At 36.7% G+C, this 23838-nt stretch overlaps 1 protein-coding gene and 1 long non-coding RNA gene across 2 annotated transcripts; both read right to left on the bottom strand.

Annotated features, from left to right (window-relative positions):
- Positions 1-18648: 18648 nt before the first annotated feature.
- LOC109166443 lies at positions 18649-20662 on the bottom strand. The gene is made up of 6 exons (XR_002051660.1): positions 20468-20662; positions 20264-20326; positions 20094-20113; positions 19741-19984; positions 19198-19300; positions 18649-19111 (listed from the first exon to the last, which is right to left on the bottom strand). It is a non-coding gene; the product is annotated as an uncharacterized LOC109166443 (long non-coding RNA).
- Positions 20663-21742: 1080 nt separating this feature from the next.
- On the bottom strand, positions 21743-22696 carry LOC109166499. The gene is made up of 2 exons (XM_019315449.1): positions 22312-22696; positions 21743-22251 (listed from the first exon to the last, which is right to left on the bottom strand). Exons 1-2 carry the CDS (start codon positions 22694-22696, stop codon positions 21743-21745), a joined length of 894 nt encoding a protein of 297 aa, XP_019170994.1.
- Positions 22697-23838: the final 1142 nt, after the last annotated feature.

The following is a 23838-nucleotide window of genomic DNA, read 5'->3' as shown; positions in this document are numbered from 1 at the left end:
TGGTAGAGACCGGTCAGGTATATAAATATTATATAGGACTAAGTTCCACTATACGGGCAGTCGGATGGGCTGAGAACCATACCGGCTGTTAACCAGGCTGGTAGAGACCGGTCAGGTATATAAATATTATATAGGACAAAGGTCCACTATACGGGCAGTTGAATGGGCTGAGAACCATCCCAACTGTTTACCAGGCTGGTAAAGACCGGTCAGGTATATAAATATTATGTAGGACAAAGGTCCATCAGTCGGTTGCGATCGGCTCCTCCGTAATGTGAGACGGGGCAGGGTGCTGCGGGGCCGTGTCAGAGCTATATGCGCTGACCCTCATGTATGGGCATGCGATTGGTCCTGTGGCGCCAACAAAGTATGCTATATGATGAGATATGGAGGAGTTGTGTTTATGAGTATATTGGGGGATGTGACTAAGGGATTTATGTAACACCCCGTGTTACGGCCCCTAAAACCATTTAATTAATTAATCAATAGCCCAAGAGAAAGAATAAATCATAATGATTAATTAGGGAAAAAGGCCCACCATAGTCCATGGGCCCTCATATATAAACCCAACCCCTAAACCCAATCCTTAGTTCCAAAAGGAATAGAATTAGCGAGCCTATAATATTAGTTCCTAATTAGGACTCCTAAATATATAAATAGGGGACTTAGGAGGCACCTAGAACTTCCCACAAAAATAACGCCCCACCACCCCAAAAGAGCTCCAAGAATCCCTTTAGGAGAAATCAAGAAAGCAAGGAAGCTTAAAGAAAGATCCTTCATAGCCAAGGAATTAATTAAGGCTAAGAGGTAACCCATGTCTCAACAAAACCTATTTTCATAGCTATGATTCCCCCTTAGGGTTTCCCCCATATTATTGTGTATTGGCGAGATATGATGATTATTATTGATGTTTGATGTGATGATCCCATGAGAGATCTTGATAATCTTAATATTGGGAGATTCTTGATGATTATGGAATTCTTGATGATTATATGGAGTTCTTGATGGTTATGTGTCGTTCTTGATAATTGTGTGATGCTCTTAATGTTTATGTGTTATTCTTACCGAATCTTGCAATTAGAAAACGAACCGTATTCTTGTTGATATAAAAGTGATTGGAACCCTAGGTTGTATCGTATAATCTTATTCTTGGATTATCGGGTGGGGAAATCGCATGTTTGGGTGTTGATTATATTTAGAAAAGCATGATAGGTTATGTGTCGTTCGTTTCTTGTATTTGATTCGTTAATTGTCTACGTGTTGTCGTTAATTGCGTTGAAAAGTGTCTAAGCATGGTTTCGGGTTCCACAACGGTTCCCGGGGCGAAAAGTGATGAAAAGAGTCAGTGGGGGGTAGGTGGGGGGTAGGGGACCCGCCACCTACCCATGGCCGTAAAACACCGCCCGGCAGCGGGTGGCCGGCGGGCGGGCAGCTGCCCGTCGGCGACCCGCTGCCCGGAACAGTAGAATCCGGCGGGCAGCCGCTGGAAAATTGTCCCACCCGGGACCCCGGCTTCCCCGTTTGATGTTCCCCGTTACCCGTGGTGTCCCAACGGACTCCGTTTATCGTGCCTATGTCTAGTTTGATGTTTCGGGTACCGTTCGTAGGTTTATGAGTCTATTATATTGCATGCTAGTGGAATTGGTATCCCGTTGACCTAGGTGGAAGAAGTATGAACCCCTTAGGACTATTCTTAGTAAGTGATGGATCACGCATAGGTTTTGTTATACGTTTTCTCCCCCTTCCTAATGTGTAATGTGGGTTGCATGTGCTTGCTATGTGTTATGTGTGTGTTACCCCAATTCGGTTGCGATCGGATTGGTTATCCTGAGCTGCGGTCAGATTGATACTCTTGGGCTGCGGTCCACCGTTTGGTTGCGATCAAACGTTTCTATACGAGCTGCGGTTCGTCCTTATTCCTGGCTACGGTCAGATGACATTCTCTTGGGCTGCGGTCCACTGTTTGGTTGCGATCAAACACTATGATGAGCTGCGGTTCATCGGTCGGTTGAGATCGACCCCTCCGTGTTGCGATACGGGGCAGGGTGCTGCGGGGCCGTGTCAGAGCTATATGCGCTGACCCTCATGTATGGGCATGCGATTGGTCCTGTGGCGCCAACAAAGTGTGTTATGTGCTGTGACATGGACGAGTTGTGATTACGAGTGTCTTGGGGGATGTGACTATGGTATTTATATTGGGGATTGTTCATGTTGGGTTATGATCATTGTTTATGCTTTGCTTTATCTGCCTTATCTGTTGTGAACTGCATATGCTCGTTATAACTGTTGCTTGTGTCTGGCCTTACCTGTCGAGTCATTCCCGGTTTTAAAGCTAGAGTTCGTAGGATATATCTTCATGCTCAAAATGGTTTTCGTATATCTATATATATCTCTATATGTATTGTATTTCAACGCGTTGGAGTGGGTTACCAGCATCTCTCGCTGAACAGATATATTTGGCTTTCAGGCACAGAGGACTAGAGCACTGGAGCGCGCTAGAACTGGAGCGTAGAAGTAGAGTAGTTTCCCTTTCGGCCTGCGTGCCATATTATGCATTGTGTTTCAATGGATATTAGTTAGACAGCCTGTGCACCTGGGTTCTCTAGCCCAGGTGTGGCATAGCACCCCGTACACTTATGATATACTTTGGGATGTAATGAGATATTACCTTTATTATATAAGCTTAAAATGTCTTGAAAATCTGGGGTGTTACAATTTATGATGGGGATTGTTTATGTTGGGTTATGATTATTAATTATGCTCAGCTTTATCTGTCTTGCCTGTTGTGGATTGTATACGCCTGTTATAACTGTTGCTTGTGTCTAGCCTTATCTGTCGAGTCATTTCCGGTTTTAAAAGCTAGAGTCTCATAGGATATGTCTTCATGCCTTAAAATGGTTTTCGTATATCTATATATATCTCTATACGTATTGTATTTCAACGCGTTGGAGTGGGTTACCAGCATCTCTCGCTGAACAGATATATTTGGCTTTCAGGCACAGAAGATTAAGTCACTGGAGTGCGCTAGAGCTTGGAACATAGAAGTAGTTAGTTTCCCTTTCGGCCTGCGTGCCATGTTTATACATTCATATCATTGAGACATTAGTTAGTTAGCCTGTGCACCTGAGTTCTCTAGCTCAGGTGTGGCATAGCACCCCATACACTCCTACTCTATTTGGGATTTAATGAGATTTCACCTTTATTTTATAAGTTTTAAATATCTTGAAAATCTGGGGTGTTACAGCACAGGCTAAGTCTAAACCAAAACCTCAATAGCAAAGTCATAAGAAATAAGGAACACAGACCATAAGTCTAAACAAGGAAAAACACAAAGATCTAGACTAACTAACGGTCCACTAGCGCGCTCTCCAAAAGCTACTCGAAACCTGTAAAAACATAAGGATAACACCCGTTAGCGAAAGATGCTGGTAACCCACCAATACGTGTTATGTACATAATATATAGATATAACAAAACCATTTGAGACAGGGGAATACAGTATATATCATTTTAAAACCAAGAGAGGGAACATCAAGAGACTCAACATAACACTCTCAACAAAGACCAACCATCAACCACAATCAACACGTCAATAAGGACAACAAGCAACATACTCAACACCAGACGCGACCTACCATAATCAAGGTAGAGTTCACAATAGACATGCTCATAAGCAATGAGTACAACAAATCACACAATGACAAGTTTCACGTTCCAACCTTATGCCCTGTTCCAACCTTATGGCCACCCCCGGCCTTATACCAGTTCCAACCATTACCTCCTAGTGCCACCCTGTACTTCTGAGTCCAACCTTATTCTTCCTGGGACCGTCGGCCACCACCCATCTTTACCACCAATCTCACAGTATTACCACCGATCTCTTAGTACACGAGGGTATCATTAAATAACACAATATTACCACCGATCTCGTGAGAAAAGCTCAAATAATATTACCACCAATCTTATTCATAGTCACACATAGTCATTATCAAGAGGATTGAGGCTCATCAATAGCCCAATCAAGTATCAACAACAGTACACAAGATGTACAAGTTCACATCATAGAATTCAATCAAGAGGTTTCAATGAAAGACATGAAACGATACTCAACCACAACAATGGACTTCAATCCAATATCAACATGATTGGCAACACAAGTTGACAATCCTCAATAGGAATGGACAAACAACACATACTAGCATCGAAAACATCATTTCTAGCATGCTCATCAAACGGGTAAACCAAAATGGTTCCAACGAACCTCAAAGACTCACATTAATCCAACGAATCACAAAGATGGACCATAAGAACGATTCAAGACACCAAGTCCTAACATAGATACTTAGGACATAGTTCTAGACATACAAAACATCAGGGAGATACAGAAAAGCTCATCAATTCAACAAACGGAAGACAATACATCACATACCAAATGGTGGAACCACGGGAAAACAACCATCCATCACACCCCATCTGTGTACCCCGTAGGTGGGTACCTACCCGCGGCTCTGCCCACGGGTGGATCGGCAGGTGGACAACCGCCCGCCGTTCCGCCCGCGGGGAACGTACTGAACACCCAATAATTCCTTTCGGGGAATTTCATCTCCAAGGTCAAGTTCAAGTCCAAAACACCCCAAATCTCACATACAACAAGGAAATGACTTGAACACAAGAATAGCTCAAAAGATAGCATTTAAGAATCCTAGATACAAGCTCTAACATGCATAAACACAAGATTATGCATCAAATCTCACCTTAACACCAAGAATCATCAATAGAAGTCAAGAATCATCAATAGCAAGTAGAAAATAGGTTTTGTATAGCATGGGTTACCTTTGTAGACCAAAAGGCTTTTTTGTTTACCCTCCTAAGCTTCTCCTTGAAGCTCCTCTTCAACCAAATCTTCTTACACAACCAAAACCACAAGGAAAACACTAATCTTAGATAAAGGCTAGGTAAAGCTAATTAAAAACACCAACTAATCCTAGATCTTACCCTTCCTTAAGCTTGGGAGATGAAAAGGTGGAATCTTGGAATGATCGTTAGCAAGGAAGAAGGTGGACTTTACTTGGCTTGGAGAAGGGGTTAGAACCCTAGAGAGAAGGTAGAGAAATTGTAAAGAAAAGATGGAGAGAATGATCTTTCTTTCCTAGTGTGGGAAGACAAGTGAGATGTTAGGGTAAAACATCTTAGGGAACAAGCAATGGTGTGAAAAGACCAACATAAACCCTCTTAACTTATGAATTTTTTAGGCAGAATTTAGGGACAAGGTACAAGTCATAAAGCTCAAGGTACAACTCTTTGACTAGCTCAATTGACTAGAGAATCTAGCCAATTTTGGTCCTCCGACTATTTAATTAAGGAATTGGGAGGGGAAATTCGCAAGGAAGGTTTAGAATTAATTTCCTAATTAATTATATTTAAGAATTGGATTTTCGGGGTGTCACATTGACTTTGCCCTCAGGAGAGGATGGGTTTGAAGTTTACAGCGATGCGTCCCATAAAGGACTTGGTTGTGTTTTGATGCAAAATGGGAAAATTATAGCATACGCGTCGCGACAATTGAAGAATCACGAGGTTAATTACCCTACACATGACTTAGAGCTAGCAGCAGTGGTGTTTGCCTTGAAAATTTTGAGGCATTACGTTTATGGGGTGAGATGCAAGATTTACACAGACCATAAATGTTTGAAATAAATCTTCACCTAGAAAGAATTGAACATGAGATAGCGACGGTGGTTAGAACTGATTAAAGATTACGATTTGGAAATCCAGTATCATGAAGGGAAAGCAAATGTGGTAGCTGATGCCCTGAGCAAGAAATCTAGTCATTCTTTGAGTGGTGTTTGGGTGATGCCTGACGAGTTATGTAGGGAGTTTCAATGGCTGAATCTAGAAGTAAAGAATGGTGGTGAAGTCAGCCAAGAGATAGCATTGTATACCTTAGAATCACACCAAGTATCTTTGATGAGATAAGAGAGAATCAACCTGGGATGTCAAGTTGGAGCGAGTGAGGGCAAAGATGATTGATGGGAAGTGTGGGCCTTTCGAGATACACGCCGATGGGAGCATTAGATATAAGGGACGTTGGTGCATACCAATGAAATGTGATGGGATTAAGAATAAAATCATGGGAGAAGGGCATTGTAGTCCTTATTCAGTATGCTCAGGTGGAGATAAATTGTATGCAGATCTTAAGAAGCACTTCTGGTGGCCGAAGATGAAAAGAGAGCTAGTCGAGTTCGTGCAGAAATGTCTAAATTGTCAAAAGGTTAAGGCTGAAAGTAATAAACCTAAGGGGTTAGTGCAACCTCTAGAAATACCAGAAAAGAAATGGGACTCCATCTCTATGGACTTCGTGGGAGGCTTACCCTTGACAATCGGGAAGGATAAGATTAGGGTGATTTTTAATAGGTTAACCAAGACAGCCAGATTTATAGCTATGAAAGAGACTTGGACAATGGATCAACTGCCTAGAGCCTATATATATTGAGAAAGTGGTTAAGTATCATGGGATACCCGGCGACATAGTATCCGACAGAGACTCCCGTTTCTTATCCCAGTTTTGGAGGACTTTACAAGCTACCTTGGGAACCAGGCTTAAGTTGAGCACGGCTTTTCACCCGGAGACTGATGGGAAGACTGAAAGAACCATACAGACACTGGAAGATATGCTTAGAGCATCTATGATGGATTTTCATGGTTCTTGGGATGAACACCTAGACCTGATTGAGTTTTCTTATAACAACAGTTACCACTCGAGTATCAAAATGACACCATACGAGGCTCTTTACAGACAGAAATGTAGGAGTCCTTTGTGTTGGGAGGATACAGTTGAGAGTGTAGTGCTACGACCCCAGTATTTACAAGGAAACTGTGGAGAAGGTCAAGTTAATATGAGAAAGAATGAAAGCTGCCCAAGATAGACAAAGATCGTATGCCGATCAAGGGAGAAGGCCAGCCGAGTTCCAAGTGGGAGATAAGGTAATTCCCCAACCTTTGAACTTGTAATTGAGTAAACGTTAAGCATGTGAAACTTTAACCTTGTGTTGACGTTAGGTGTTGCTAAAATGTCCCCCACGAAGGGAGTGATGAGATTCGGAAGGAAAGGAAAGCTAAGTCCTCGTTTTATTGGACCCTTTGACATCCACTAGTACAGAACTGCACATCCGCGACCATTGTAAAAGACATTACACGACCATTGTACAATGGTTGCCTATGTGAGGCTCGCGAAAAGCCATGGGCTTTGCGCGACCATTTTTAAATGCTCACGCATTGTCAGTAATACGCGACCATTCTTGACCAAGAATGGTCACATATTGTTTTTTTGTTTTTTTATTCAAATGTAATACACGACCATTCTTGGATAGGAATGGTCGCGTATTTTTTTTTTAATTTTTTTAAATCAACTTTCTGCGACTGTTCTTTGTATAAGAACAGTCGCGGAACTGTTTTAAAAAATAAAAAATAATAATAATTTTAAAATTATATTTATTTTAAAAATAATTTTTAATAAATTAATTGATTTAAAAACTCCCTAAATTTTTATTTAAAATCCTATACAAAATCTAATGTGCTATTTGATAAAGCATAGAATTCCAATCAGTGTATAACAAGAGCTGCAGTATTATCTAGCTAATGAGTCATTAAAGTCTTCTATGCAAAAAATGCAGTAATAAGAGAAGTATTGCATAATTAATCACTTGCCCAAATCAAAAAATTTTCATTCATAAAACCAAAATCAAATGTCTAAGTTCACTTCAAAATAAAATCAAGATTTTGAACTCTAAACAACAAAGTTATTGAACAAAAATATCCACCGGCATACAGGAATACATGAATACAAGAAAACCCAAACTATTTGCCATTCAAGCTCAAAAAAAAACTGAAAAATGTTTAGTAACAACAAAGAAAATAAACACAAGAATAGCTTGTATTGAAGTATTAACGGTACTAAATACGTATAATGGTGGAAACACCTGAACGGAGACGGTCGAATCTTCAATGGTTATCCTCGCCAAAGCTCACCCCTGTCTCGTGCTCGAAGCCAAAGCTCACTGCAATCTTCTAGTTTTATGATCCTAGAGAGCTAAAAACACATATGGTTGTGAATTAAATGACTGAAACCAACATGCATAGCAGAAAGTTGAGCATTCTAGAGAGCTAAAAACAATTGAAATGAAATTTTCAGCACTTAATTGAAGCAACCTACAGAAAAGATCAGAAATGCAAGGATGACAACATAAAGAGCTTTTTCATATTGCATATTTTATACTTCACTAGGCACGAGATATAAAAACTATACTCACATAAAAAAATATAAAAACCTGCTTTTAATTCAATAAAGAAAATCACAATTATATGTAAACAGTCAAGTTACATTAAATCATGATCTAAATTACTTACTTTGCAAGTTGAAAACTCAAAACACATGATGAGTTGCAGTTCATCAATGTGACAGAATAATGACAAGTATAGTACCTGCAAAGTCAATTGAAACAAAAAAAATCTATAAGTATAATTCAATGGGGGCAAGGGCAATTTACTTGTGAACAATTTTATTTACTTAGTTGTTGGAAACTCAAATTAATTAGTTTGTCAATTTGGTGTTAATCATCTTTTCATTTGTAATAATATCTGAAAGTTTGTTTCTTTTCGTTCTCTCTTCCTTTTCCTCTTCATATTTCCCTTTTCTTTTTCTTGTTTCCATGAACTTCAATTCATATTGGAAGTTAGTTGAGTATTGGTTTGCAAGGACCCGTGATTCCTGTATAAATATTTCTTGTATGCCACAGCAATTGGTTCTGAACATTAAGGACTTGACTCTAGACAGCTTCTTGGTTATATATCTACAAATCATGCCTGAATATTATTACTCGGAAGGAGATAATTTCACTAACTTATAGAACTGAACACAAAACAGTTTTTGAAGTCCCTTTCATAAGCATGCTATAAAATTATACTTCTTGGGTGCAAAACCCCTCACCCGGGCCCCACAGTTAAATCACGATGACTCAACGATGGAAGGACTAGAGCATGTTGTAATTCTGACACCATGGAAACAAGCTATGGACTGTTTACATGTGAATCACTTAGGAGCATTTTAGATTATAATATGAATCCCAACTAGAGCATCTTACATTTGAACCTTGGCCTATTATGTGGTATGACTCTGATATGTCATATGTGTAATGCATATTTCATATTTTGGTTTGTTAGTGCCTTAGTGGTGCTGTACATAGTGATCCACAACCCCAAAATGATTACTAAAGACTCTTTCAAATTCACCAATAAATTATAACTTGAAAAATAATTCAAAGAGTTATAATGGAAAAGACACACACACATATAGCCCAGGGGGTGTAAATCAGGATCTCTGCCAGTTTCAACATGCAGGTAAGTGGTCGTTTCACATTAAATAATTATTACATGTAATTGCAATTTATTTGGACTTGGTGAAAATTTTGAATTTCATTGCTTATTTGTTTGTTTATGTACTTGCTTATTCGGGTGATTGTTGGATTCTTTTGGTAATTGATACGGTTTGGGTGAGGACTTGCATGAAAGTTATGGGGGAAACTTTATTTCTTAAGAGGAGAGTATGTAATACCTTATCTTTGGAGTGTATTACTTTTCTTTGCGGTATATTAAATTTAAGTTGGAGTCTCTTTGTTGCATGTGATTCCTTCCCTATCCTCGTTTGTATGCAATTGGGTAAACATTCTCTATGTCCTTCTTGGTGTGGTTTTGCTTCGTCCATCCTTTGGAGGGTAGATTATGATATCTAGTTATTTTTGCTAATATTATTTTTGATACTGATACGTTCAAAATTATTTTATTATATGGTCCAAAATTATGTTAGCCTATTATTAAATTATTTTATATAACCCAAAATTATTTTAAGAGTACTTTATTAATATTATTTTAGGGATATTATATTATAGTTTCCTAATCCTAGTTAATCTAATAATATTATCTTGACTCTTATAGTTCCTAACTAGTTACTACACGCGCATTGCGCGAATAGTCCAATACCTAGTATGTATTTCTAAATTCGTGTTTCATAATTTATCAAAGTATCATTCGGTATGGCGTATATCAATGCAAGATTATCAAATTTTTCATAAAATAAAGTAAATATTTCAAGAATGTATAACTATGACCTGTAGTAGAAATGTAAGATTAACTGGTGCAATAGGAGTTTTAGAGGGAAGCACCCTCACTGGATAGTAACCAAGCATAGTTTTTGCAACACAAGACCCTATTAATTGGTGTGGTCCATGCTTCCTCTTGTTGCCACTTCCGCCATAAATGAATTCTTGATTTGATCTAGTCCCCTAGTGTGCTTCACTGCAATTTTAGTGCATTGCTGCAATACACCTTCAAAACATAACCAAATCCTCCTACCCTAAAAAGAAAATGATAGTAGGTATATATAGTGTCTCATCTATGTTGAATATATACTGTAAATTTGATGTACCATTTCATGCTCAATGCGTGATTTTAATTAATTGACCAAAGTTCATGTTAAATTTTATTTTGTATTTTGTTAATACACTCTAACATATACATAGTACTAACCAAGACACGCGTGTTTTGCAATGGCTTTAATTGATGCCCAATAGAGATAGAAGTAAATTGTTTGGCAAAATTGTCATTCTCTATGGTTGCGAATTGTCGAACGCTGAATAATGAACGAACGAAAAAAAGTTGTAAAAAAAAAATTATTGTTGTAGTTTGATATTGACAGTTACTGGTTTAGATTATTGACAATTATGCTACACTTGTTGGAAACACCACTATGTTTAAAGGTTTTAGTAATTTAGGAATGTTAGTATAGAAACATTTACAGATATATCTTAAGTAACAGTAGTTAATATACAATTATCCATGAAATGTTATTTAGGTCTTGCACGTATTTGTGGAAAACAATCTAATAGACAATAAATATTGTACGAGATTTAGTGTAGGATAGGTTGAGGGAAAAACAAAATTAAATAGATGGAGTTTCGTCTCTTTTATTTGAATAGATTTAATTTTGAGTAAATACCGACCAAGGTCCCTTGAGTTTGATGGTTTCACCACCTATAGTCCCTAATTTCATTAATTACCATTTGTGGTCCTCCGAGTTGCGAAATGTGACCTGCTACCATCCTTCCGTTACTTCCTGCGGTCTAAGTCGTCAAAAGTGGGGGTATTAATGTCCTTTGGCATATAACAACATATTCAGAAATAAAAAAAACAATAATTTCCGTATGAAATGTAAAATTCCCAAATCATTGTCAACCACTTAGAACCCTAATTTCCACCGAAGTCTTATTCAGAAGTCGCGATTTTCACAGCTGCTCGAGGGAGACAAGGTGCCGGTGGCTCCTCTTCTTCATCCAGAGACAGGTTAAGATCAATCTGATTTTTTAAACCTAGAACAACAGTTGGCGAGCCCCTTCTCTATAATAGAATTTGATAACTTCAGGTGGATTTCTAGACAATGCCTCATCTGCAAAGACTTTATTCGAATTATCTCCTTTGGAGATAGAATCTGCAGTCTTTAGATTTCCAGAAGAACTAAAAATCTGAACCCCGAAGATCTTCTTAACATTAGCATCATCACTAACACTATCAGCCTTGCTCGACTCACAAGCATTGATGGATGTTGATCGCCTGTCTTCTTGTTTCTGATTCAAATCTCGAGAGAAACTCTCATCGGTTTCAGACTTCTTAAAAAACTGCTGAGAACAATTATGCAATAAATCAAGATTCATGTGGTAGCAGTTCTCTGATCAGCTGAAGATTATGCTGCGACTTCGCTATGAACCATGGCAACGACCCCTTGGAGCTTTCTTGCTTGCTTATTGGAGTCTGATAATTTTGATTATCTGGCGCTAAATCACCAGAACTCACGCCATTAAAAGCGTCAAATCTAAGTAATGAACACCCTTGCACCTTTCCGACACTCAAATCCGAACTGTTGGAAGCACCATTTTTGTATGAAGCCGTTTCTTTTGAGTTTGAAACGGAATTAATATTACCATTCATGCGTATTTTACCTCCATTAAAGTCTAGGCTTTGCTTCAGTGAATTAATATCCCCACTGGAAGCGGTGAAAAATTGTTGAAGCGGTGAAAAACTGTTCTTCAGTGAATTTATATGCCAAATGACATTAATACCCCTGCTTTTGACGGCTTAGACGGCAGGAAACAACGGAAGGCTGGTAGCAGGTCACATTTCGCAACTCGGAGGGACCACGGATGGTAATTACGAAAGTTAGGGACTATAGGTGGTGAAGCCACCAAACTCAAGGGACCTTAGCTGGTATTAACTCTTTAATTTTTATGTACAAACAGTTAAACGGACCTTGTTAAAGAAAAAAAGATTTGACATAATTTTTGTTTTGACAATATGAAGTGGAAACACATGTGGTATCTGTTGTTAGGGTAATGTGTGCCGAGTATATCAATTGGATGATTACGTCTGAAATTACAAATTAAATGAGACAGGTGGGAGGCTATTTTTTGAGCTAGACAGAGTGTAAATATTTGAATCTTTGATTGATCTTAATGACAAAATATTGACAGCAAAAATTTAGTGTCAAACAACGACTGCACACGAATGACAAAATAACGGCTGGTTTACAAATGTTGCGACTATTTTTTTTTTTTTTTTTTGTTCCATTGTGGAGGGACGTGTAATAAAAGAAAAAATCAAGGTTAATGAACAAATAGTTAACAATTTTGAGTTGGCTGCCGAAGCAAAGAACACCCGCTCGGCATGGGCATGTTACAACACACCATTTTTTTTTCTTCCCAAAAAAAGTCATCTTGTAGGGAGAAAAACATGGAACACAATTCTACCTCCAATTGTTATTTAGCGACCTACAAGTGACCTCATCACTAAGAAGCAGGATATATGTAACACTCAATCGGACAAGATTGTGCATGTAGGGCGGATATAACTCTAACAGACAAATCCTCAAACGACCACCTATGATTTTTTTTTTTTTTTGATCAACAAAAGATCTCATTGCTGAGAAGCGGGATAGATGGAACCGGTCCTGCGTTTCATTTATATATGACGTTAGTTGTTTGGAATAATCAATGTGGTATTATTATTATTATTATTATTATTATTATTATTATTATTATTATTATTATTGTTGTTGTTGTTGTTGTTGTTGTTGTTGTTGTTGTTATTATTATTATTATCCTATATATAATAAAGCTATATGGTTTGGGAAATAATTAATGTTACAATTAATGTCACAACATCCTTTATTATATATATATATAAAAAAAAGCACAACATTTAAAAAATAAAATAGCTATATATTATATAATCATATAAAAAATATATTTTTGAAAAATAAAATAGCTATATATTATATAATCATATAAAAAATGTGTTCAATTAGAGTTTAAATTTACACATACAAAATTTGAAATTTGTTTTCCAAATGTAATTATCTTAGTTACTATTCGTATTGTGAAAATTATAATATAGATGAAATACAATTAAGAATAAATCAATGTAATTATATAAATTCTCTCTATAAGTTTATCTGAATATGCACATTATTAGAGATTATATTAACCATACAAAATTTTAATTTTAATTTTAATTTTAATTTTAATTTTAATTTTAATTGTAATTTTGTATTCCATAAAAATAATAAATACTTGACCAATGGAAGCTCAAAAGTATTATTATATTAAATAATTTAAAATATTTTAATTTTTTCTATTTTTATTTATATTTATAATAACATAATTTTTTTCCGTGCATCGCGCGGGTGAATTACTAGTTATTATTATATTAAAGTAACAACAAGTGGTAAAAGTCTAATTTAATTAACTTGATTCCTCAATAGTTACGCATGGTGCACATGGTTGCAAAACGACATCGTTTTGACTAAAAACGTGCGTCCCATTTATAAAAAAAAAAAAAAAAATATATATATATATATATATATATATATATATATATATATATATATATATATATATATATATATATATATATATATTCTGTTTCGATTCCCCTCAACAGCATTATTGTGGATATATAGTTATGAATTGGTGGATATATAGTTATGAATTTGTGGATATTTAGTTCATTCATTGTGGATATTTAGTTCATTCATTGTGGATGTTTAGTTTATTCATTGTGGATATTTAGTTCATTCATTCAGGATATTTAGTTCATTCATTCTGGATTTTGTGTTATTCATTCACTGTGGATATATAGTTATGAATTTGTGGATATATAATTCAAATTATGCACAAATAATGTTATTGCCGGGAATCGAACCTGATTTTTTTTTTTTAAAGTGAGACACGCGTTTTTAATCGAAATGACATCGTTTTTACAACCTTGTGTACCATACATGGTGCATACAGTTGCACAGCATAATTTGCGAAGATTCCTAAGGCAAGGCACAAAATGGCACATGGGTAAGAAATACATCTTTATTGGCATACCAGCTGGGATTAAAGGTTATATCCTATATGATTTGGAAGATAGAACTGTTATTGTATCTCCGGATATCACATTTTATGAATTCCAATTCCCTATGGCAGCTGAGAAAATCACCAGCTACAACCTGTCCTCCTCTGAGCCCTCTCTCCCAAATATTCCTACTACCATGGATCTTGATTGGCATGACAATTATGATCATCAGCTCAATACAGCCTTGTTCCGGAAGTGGTACTAATCAGTATTGCCAAACTCATCTTAATAATGAATAGGCAGATGATAGTGTTTCACATGGGAATGAACAGGTAGATAATGATCAGCCATGCACTACTATCCCAGATTCCTCATCTGATATACAACCTAGAGTTCCGGCACCTATTGATATCCAGCCTCGCCGTTCTGACAGAAACCGTCATGTCCCAAGCAGGCTCTTAGACTATTACTGTGATGCAGCCACATCACAGGGTACCTCACCCCACAAGCTATCAGAAGTTATCTCCTACAACCATCTCCTTATGCCACACATGAAGTTTTCAATGGCAGTCACTTCTATCAAAGAGCCAACAACATATAATCAAGCCATACGTGATGATTGTTGGAAAGAGGCTATGATTGCTGAAATTAAAGACACTAAAGCCCTTGTGATTATTTTACATCATCTAATAAAAGTATTTATTACATAAAATATTACACTATTGCATAAGATATAAAATATTAAATAACAAAATTAAATTAAAAAGAAAAAGAAAAATTCAAATAAAAGAAAAAACATTTAATTTACATAATCCAACAAATTCGTGTTATTTAAAAAAAAAAAAAGCATAAGTATAAAATAATTTTGAGTTGATTGCCGAAGCAAAAAATACCTGCTCAGCATTGACATGTTACAACACACTATTTTTTTTGTTCGGCCCATAAAAGCCATCTTGTAGGGAAGAAAACATGGCAAACAATTCTACTGCCAATTTTTATTTAACAACCTACAAGAGGCTTCATCACTAAGAAGCGGGATAGATGTAATACTCGACCGGGAAAGATCGTGCAGGTAAGACGATATAATTCTAACGGACAAAACCTCAAACATCCGCCCATGAGTTTTTTGTTTTTTATTTTTCGATCAGCAAAAGGTCTCAAAGCTGAGAAGCGGTATATATGGAATCGGTCATGCGTTTCATTTATATACGACATTAGTTTTTTGGAATAACCGATGTCGTATCATTATTATTATTATTATTATTTATTTTTTTATTTTTAAAATAACAACTAGTAAAAGTCTAATTTAATTAACTTTACGAGTTTTTTTTTTTTTTTTGAAAGCCAAGGAAATTATATTGCATTAAACTATAAGCAAAACAAAGGAAGGAAGATAGTCCCTCCAGACAGAATGAGAGTCAGTCGCACTACTATGCTTTGCTAAGGCATGAGCTACCATATTGGCATCTCTGCGTACAAATTTTATGGAGCAAGAATCAAAAGAATTAAACAACTGTAAACATGAATCCAAAATAATTCCTAGATATGAACGATAGGTCATCACATCACGGAAGGACGAAACTAGGACCGCACAGTCTGAAAAAATCGCAACATTCTGAAATCCGCGGTCCCGTAGCCAAGATAGGGCCTCACGTACCGCCATTGCTTCAGCTAAAAGGGGATCATTCGGACAAATAAGAGGTCCGTTTGCAGCTGCCTCCAATCCACCTTGTGCGTTGCATGCGTAAAAACCGTAAGTTGGGGATGTACCGTGAATGGCTGCGTCCGTGAAGCAATATAACCCTCCAGGCGGCAGTGGCATCTCCAAAGCTACCGGCAGTACAGTAGCATGTTGAAGCACAGCCGGCAGTGCATGGGCAGTCGGATCTTGGGGAGCAGCTGGGGGTTCCGGCGCAGTTGGTCCAGCAGGCGCAATCGGCGAGCAACTTGTGGAGTAGGCAAACCAATAACCATGAAATGCGTGACACAGCTGCGTAGGAGTCGGTAGAAACGAATCCCAAACAGTCATATTCCGGGCTCTCCAAATTTCGTAGAGTATTCCGTAAATTTGTTCTTTTAGGAACCCAGCAGATGTTGCTGAGCATCCTAACCAAGCCTCCACCCACTGCATAAAATCATAATTATCAACATTAGGGATTATAAGACGTGAAACATTCCACACACGTCTAGCATATACACAAGTGCATAAAATATGCATAACATCCTCCGCACAATCTCCACAAGCTGGGCAAATATTAGGAATTTCCACCCTCCTTCTAACCAAGTTGGTAATAGTTGGCAAAATATTGGAAAGGACCTTCCATAGAAAAATCCTCCACTTGGGAGGGACCCTCAGCTTCCAAATGTTATTCCAAATTGCTTCTGGGGTGTTGTCCAACTCACATTGGCATCTATAGCCATTTTTAACCGAATATTGTCCCCTAATATCCCCCTTCCAAAACCAGTCATCCTTGAAATTAATGCTCACAGGAACCTGTTGAATTCACTCAGCATCCCTGGGAACAAACATCTGAGAAATTAAATCATGGTTCCATTTCCACTGTTCATAAACTAACAGATCTGAGACCATAAGATCCGGATACTGTGCCCCCTGGTCAGTTACTACAAACGGATTCTGAGAGTCAGGCAACCACGGGTGTGACCACACCTTAGAAGTTCTACCATCCCTAATTCTGCGCCTGCAGCCACTATGAATCAGGTTCCACTAGTACAAATTTGCACATCCGCTACCCTTGTAAAGGGCTATCCACTACCCTTGTACAAGGGTAGCGGATACTAGGGTCGCTGAAAACCCTGAGCTTTCCGCTACCCTTGAACAAGGGTAGCGGAAAGTTAAGAATCCGCTACCCTTCTTTAAAAGGAAGGGTAGCGAATACCATTAATTTATTAAAACAATCCGCTACCCTTCTTTAAAAGGAAGGGTAGCGGATTGTTTTTTATAAATTAAAAAAAAAAATCATTATTATATTTAAATTTCCCAATTTTATTTTTTTTTAAATCCTATACGGAATTCATACACTACATATCAACATAATACTACAATCCTACAATAATATTCATAATATAACGCAATCCACAACAAAATCTTTCGCCCATATTCAACATAATCTAAATTAATCATTCACAATAATCAATTTAATCCAACCATTAATAATATATCCTAATTAACTAATGATAATCATCAATATTTCAATACAACCAATATAAGAACGATTAAGCAGAACTAGTACAATGTATATAGTAAAAAAAGATGTATGAAATTCACTTGAAACAAATAAGTGCATTACTGATATATATAAATATAAATTAGATTCATTAATAGCCAAGCACATGAATCACAGCTAATTGATTCCAAGTTTAACAGGTGTTATAAATCTATCACAAGGGAGCTAAAACTAAGTCAAATATATCAGGAAAAGAATAGGACATTGCAGATCCAACTTCTGTAGTACACTGCAATAGTCATTTTATGCCAGGAAAAAAAACTTAAGTATCTTCATAATATAAAATAGTAAATTAAATAGCTCATGAGCAAGAATCAGAAGAAAATTAACTCTCCCAAACATTTTGCTATATTAACTTTAGAAAAAAAATTATCATCTAAATAGGCAAGCATATTTTCATTCACAGAGAATCCAAGTCTATTCCTCATTCCTACAGTTTTTTGAGAGATTTTCATAATGTTTCACAACAATAAAATTACCAAATTCAAACTATAGTTGCATGTTCTCTAGAAGGTGGAAACAAATATGGGGGAACTGGAGAAGAAAAGCACTAATAACAACTAAACAATCTAAAACCTGAAGGAATTCCTTTAGTTAGTAGTTTGATTACTAATATCTGTCACCTAGACATATCAGCTTATCCTCAAATGTCAAAGTTCTTATTCTCCTTTCTTCTATTTGGGAACTATGTTAATGATCCCTTTGGACAGCTATCAAGTGATCATCAAGTGCTTCTATAGTATTATAGTTCAATAAAAGTCAAGTATACCTAAACTCATACCAGAAAACTATAATGACCAACAGTCCTTGACCCAATAATTGTTTCTTTTAGACATATGTTAAGAAGATAGAGCATTTGTCTCTCTAATTGATTATCCCATTTATCTCTACTCAAATAAGCCTTAACAGAGATCTTGTTGGGGTTTGCTGCAAGAACTTCTTAGTTTAATCTTATTATGTAAAATGAACGCTGTGCACCAAACCAGCCTAATACAGATTGAAAACTTAGACACCCATCAAAATTCAACTATTTTAAGGTCACAAGACAAAAACCCAATAATCCTCATAGTATAGAAAGTCATTAAAGTTAGAAAACTTCCAATCAAACAACCCAGAGTCAACAATTATTTATTAAAAAAAAATTGAATCTAGAGATTTTAAGGACAATGCTTATACGAAGTATGGGAGTTGGAAGAAACAAGAATCAATAAAACATTAGAATACATTAAGACAAAACACACATATGACATAGAATTAAGGTGACTAAAGTAGTTAATTTAGAGAATTACCTTCTCAACAGATCACTCTCCCATTACACCCCTTCTACTTTTGATGGCATGAAGATGAGCATGGTTTGGGGCAACTTTGCGGGATGCAACAGAAACAGCTAGTTGACTCAATGAACCCCACAATTCTTCAACTACCTGTAATAACACTTACTGCATTATATACTAATATGCGTGCTAGAGACTACTAAACAAAATTCTAACAGCAATCCATGAGTATCTACCTCATCCAACTTTCGTCCTTCGAGAGCAGCTTGCTCTTTAACTCGCTTTAAAGCGTTTATCCTTCAAATATGGGTTGAGTTCTCTTGGATTTACTTTTCTAGTCTGAACCAGAAACAGAATAGAAAAACGGGTAATCCAACTTGATCACACAAAAAGCCCATCATAAAAATTCTAGTAGAGAAGTTAGAACTAATATACTTTGCTGAAAACTAACACAGAATTGTTCCACTTTGGGTAGAGGAGATGCATTTTTCAAGCATTTATGGGAGGTTAACAACTAAAATACATCTGTACCTTTGAAAGTAAATAATAATAATAATAATAATAATAATAATAATAATAATAATAATAATAAACAAAGCTACACCATGGCCAATGGCCAATAAACAATACAAGTTAAAGTGATGGTGATGCCCTATCCTCAGACTCAACAGATCAATAGAAACCACAGACTTGGGTCACTTGTGATTAAGAGTTAGATAATTAGTATCATAATATGAGCAGTCAAAGTCAATAGGTCATAGAATGTACAAGAAACATACCTCCTCATCTTGATTTTCCTCGGGTTTATCTCAGCAGTTTTAGAAGCCTTCTCTACACTGTCTGCAGGCCTAAGCTGAACGTGAGGAAAAATCATCATCTGAAGCATGCCATTTCTTCTTTTTTCTAAATCCAGTTTTCACTCTTTCAAGATCATCATCTAAACTACTTAAGGATTCAGAGAAATACTGTAAATCAGATGGTCCAGCTCTGTCCTGGTTACTAGGAGAGGACCGAGGAGATCTCCTACATTTCAAAAAATATGCACAAATAAATAGATAACTGCGTATCTCTAACCACTTTGGCCAGATCTCCTACATTAGTCTAATTAGAAAAGCATTTCAACTAAACTGACCTGTATAGAGAAATTTCCATCTTCCAGTTGTGCAACACAAAAACATTTTTAAAAAAAAGAAGCTAATTAGCAAAGAGAATTACCAAACTCCTCACTTACTGCATCATTTAAAACAGATTCATCAAAAACCAATGCATAAAGGTTGACATCTATGCCAAACAAGAACCAACCATTCATTCAGCCCCTTGCACCCATTCAATCTGGAATCACTAAAGTTGCTGGCCTTATCCAACCTGGAAATTCATCATGGAATGACACCCTTATTAATACTCTTTTCAACCAAAGTGATGTGAACCTCATAAAGAGTATCCCTCTTCCAGACAGCAAGTTAAAAGGATAAAATTATATGGACGGAGGATGATAAGGGTACTTACACTGTGCGTAGTTGCTATAATACTCTTGCAGGTGATTTCAGTTCTGTCCAAGTCCCAATCTGGACCAGATTCTGGAAATTCAAACTCCCTCCAAAGCTAAAGACTTTCTTTTGGCAGCTTTGTTCCTCCTCTCTTCCTACTTGTGATCGGCTGAGAACCAAACATATCAATGTTCCCGATTTATGCCAGCTATGTTCAAATGAATACCTATCATCAAATATACAATTATGCCATATTTATTCATCAAACAACATATTTATCATAAATAATTTATCAAATACATATTTCATCAAATAAAAAATAAACAATTTATCAAAATACCTATTTCACACAACATTTATTAAAATTCAAAAATAAATAATTAAAATGTCAAAATTCTAAATAAAATAATAATAATCAAAATTCATAACCAAAATTCGTACTTCTAGTCATATATTATACCATATATGCACACATTACTATATAATCCCAACAAAAATAACAACTAAATTCATATCTTTACACATATTAGGGTATAACAACAAAAATAACAACAAATAACTAAAAATTCGAAATAAAAATTAACAAATATAATATATATTACAATGATAATTATAAAAAATAATTTTAACAAAAAAAAATTACCTGCACGTACAGTTTTGTTGACCAGCTGCCGACGGTGGAAGTCACAGAAGCAGCCGCGGCGGTGGCGAGGGTGGTGGCGGGGTCGTGGGTGGCTGATGAGAGAGGCGTTGGATCCTTATCTTGGTGGCGGCGGCGGTTTTTGGTCGAGGCTGAGGGAGTCGTGGTGAGAGAGGCGGTGTAAGCGGCGTCGTGGGAGGATGAGGGAGGCGCTGGTGAGGGCGACGACGGAGGTGTGGCCTGTGGGAAGGAGCGCAGCGACGACGGAGGTGTGGTGAGAGTGACGGTGGAGGCAGGAAGACGCGTTGAGGAGAGGTGAGATATGAGAGTGAGCGCAGCTAGGTCAGCGAGATCTTTTTTTTTTTATTTTTGTTTCCCCGCTACCCTTTCTACGGGGAAGGGCAGTGGAAAGTATTCATATTTACAATTATGCCACCGTCTTTTTTTTGGAAGAAAAAATCGCTACCCTTTTTTTTTAAAAGGGTAGCGGTTTCATATTCATTTATTTACAATTATGCCATTGTCTCTTTTTTTTTTAACAATACACTACTCTTGTTTAAAGAAGGGTAGCCTAAAATCATATTTCTTTGCTCTATTTTGTACTAGTGTTCTGACTTGCCATAATGTTCCTCCATACGTAACTTGGGTTACCACCTAAGGTGGCCTCATAAAACGTGGAATCATGATAGTACCTTGCCTTAAAATTCTGGCCATTAAAGAATCCGGCTTTGTTAACAGACGACAAGCTTGTTTCCCTAAAAGTGTCAAGTTAAACTCATGCAGCTTCTTAAAACCCATACCACCGTACTTCTTGGGCACACACATTCTATCCCAGGCCATCCAATGAATACCATCCACTGTAGTACTCTTTTCCCACCAGTACCTATTCATCAGTCTTTCCAAAGAAGCACATAAAGATATAGGTAGCAGAAAAATACTCATAGTGTACGTAGGCATAGCTTGTGCCACGCTCTTGAGCAGTATCTCCTTACCTGCCATAGATAGCAGCCTCTTATTCCACGAACCAAACCTTTGCCTCAACTTCTGCTCCACATAGGAAAAAACATATTTCCTGTTCCTACCAACAACTGAGGGGAGCCCTAAATATTTTCCAAAATCCTCTGCCTGCTCTACCCCTAAACCCATAGCAATAGCATCCCTGTCTAACAACAAAGTATTCCGACTGAAAGAAATGTTAGACTTATGAAAGTTTACCGATTAACCTGAGTATTGCTCATAAATTTCCAAACAACGCTTCACTTCCATAGTTTCCTGCATGTTAGCCTTGAAGAACAATAGGCTGTCATCAGCAAAGAAAAGATGAGAGATGGGAGGGGCCCCACGAGCCACTCTACAGCCATGTATCCGTCCTTTTGCTTGGGCATCCTGCAATAATAACGACAAGCCTTCCGCACAGATGATAAAAAGATAGGGTGATAGAGGGTCACCCTGTCTTAATCCTCTCGTGGGCAAGATCTCCTCACTAGGCTTCCCATTGACTAGGACCCTGTACCTGACTGTCCGTACACATAACATGATCAAATTTACCCATCTAACATCAAAACCAAGCCCCAACAACATGCGTTCCACAAACCTCCATTCCATCATTTTCAGGAGCCTCAACTGCAAAAGGAACAGCAAATCACCTTGATGAAATAATGCAACGAAACATATAATGACAAACCACATACAGTTAGCAAGAAGTTCCTTACCCACAATTTCTGGCAATAACTTTACGAGTTTAAATTAAACATGTCAACGTTTAAATTAATTGATAATTCAAAAAGTTTAATTATTTTAATATGTTATTAAAAGTATTTATTCCATAAAAAATTACACTATTGCATAACATATAAAAGATTAAATAAAAAAAGAAAAAAATATTTGATTTGCATAAGCTAACAAATTTGTGTTATTTAAAAAAAACATAAATATAAACAATTTTAAGCCCTGAATAAAAAAAATAAAAAATAAAAAATAAAAAATAAAACATACAAATTGCATGACCTTTGCTGACACTATAGCCAAGATTATTATTTTCCTTCAGAGGATCAAGTATGTTAAGATGCTTTTGTTGAAAGGTTCTGAAGTTCATATCATACCCTTTTGAAGAAACAGAAAACATTTTGACACAATATCTAAGAAAATCATTGTTGAGCAGTAACTCACCACCATCATTTTCAGGAGCCTCAACTGCAAAAGGAACAGCAAATCACCTTGATGAAATAATGCAACGAAACATATAATGACAGACCACATACAGTTAGCAAGAAGTTCCTTACCCACAATTTCTGGCAAAGATGATATGCGAACAGGACCAGCTAAACAAATACAATATTTTTCCCAATCAAACTTGCTAAAGTAGTCCAAAATTTTGTAGAGGACCTAAAAATTTAGAAGTTTCAATCATTAGAGTTTCCAAATGTGAATAAGAATGCGGGATATATGAACATTCAGTGTGAGGTTTGGACGTTTGGTTTCAGAAAGTTTAATAATTCAGCAGTTTCAATTATTATAATCAGCTCACTTAGGTCGTTTGATCGGTATAAAATAAAACCATAACTAACCACAAAGTAATGTAAGTTTTGGTTTCCACAGATCAGTAGATCACAAGGTTTAGCTTGGTAAAACACTTTGTCTAACTTAATATAATGTTTGTAGGTATGAAAACTGTTGACTCAAAGTATTTTGTCAAAGTTATGTGCAAAAAGAATTCCAGTTCTATAAAGGAATATCAGTACTAAGAGGAA

Source organism: Ipomoea nil, unplaced genomic scaffold (genome assembly GCF_001879475.1).
Source record: "Ipomoea nil cultivar Tokyo-kokei standard unplaced genomic scaffold, Asagao_1.1 scaffold3100, whole genome shotgun sequence".
In the NCBI taxonomy this organism is placed as follows: Eukaryota; Viridiplantae; Streptophyta; class Magnoliopsida; order Solanales; family Convolvulaceae; genus Ipomoea; species Ipomoea nil.
Note: the sequence above shows the minus strand (reverse complement) of the source record. Positions and strands in the feature narration are given on the sequence as shown.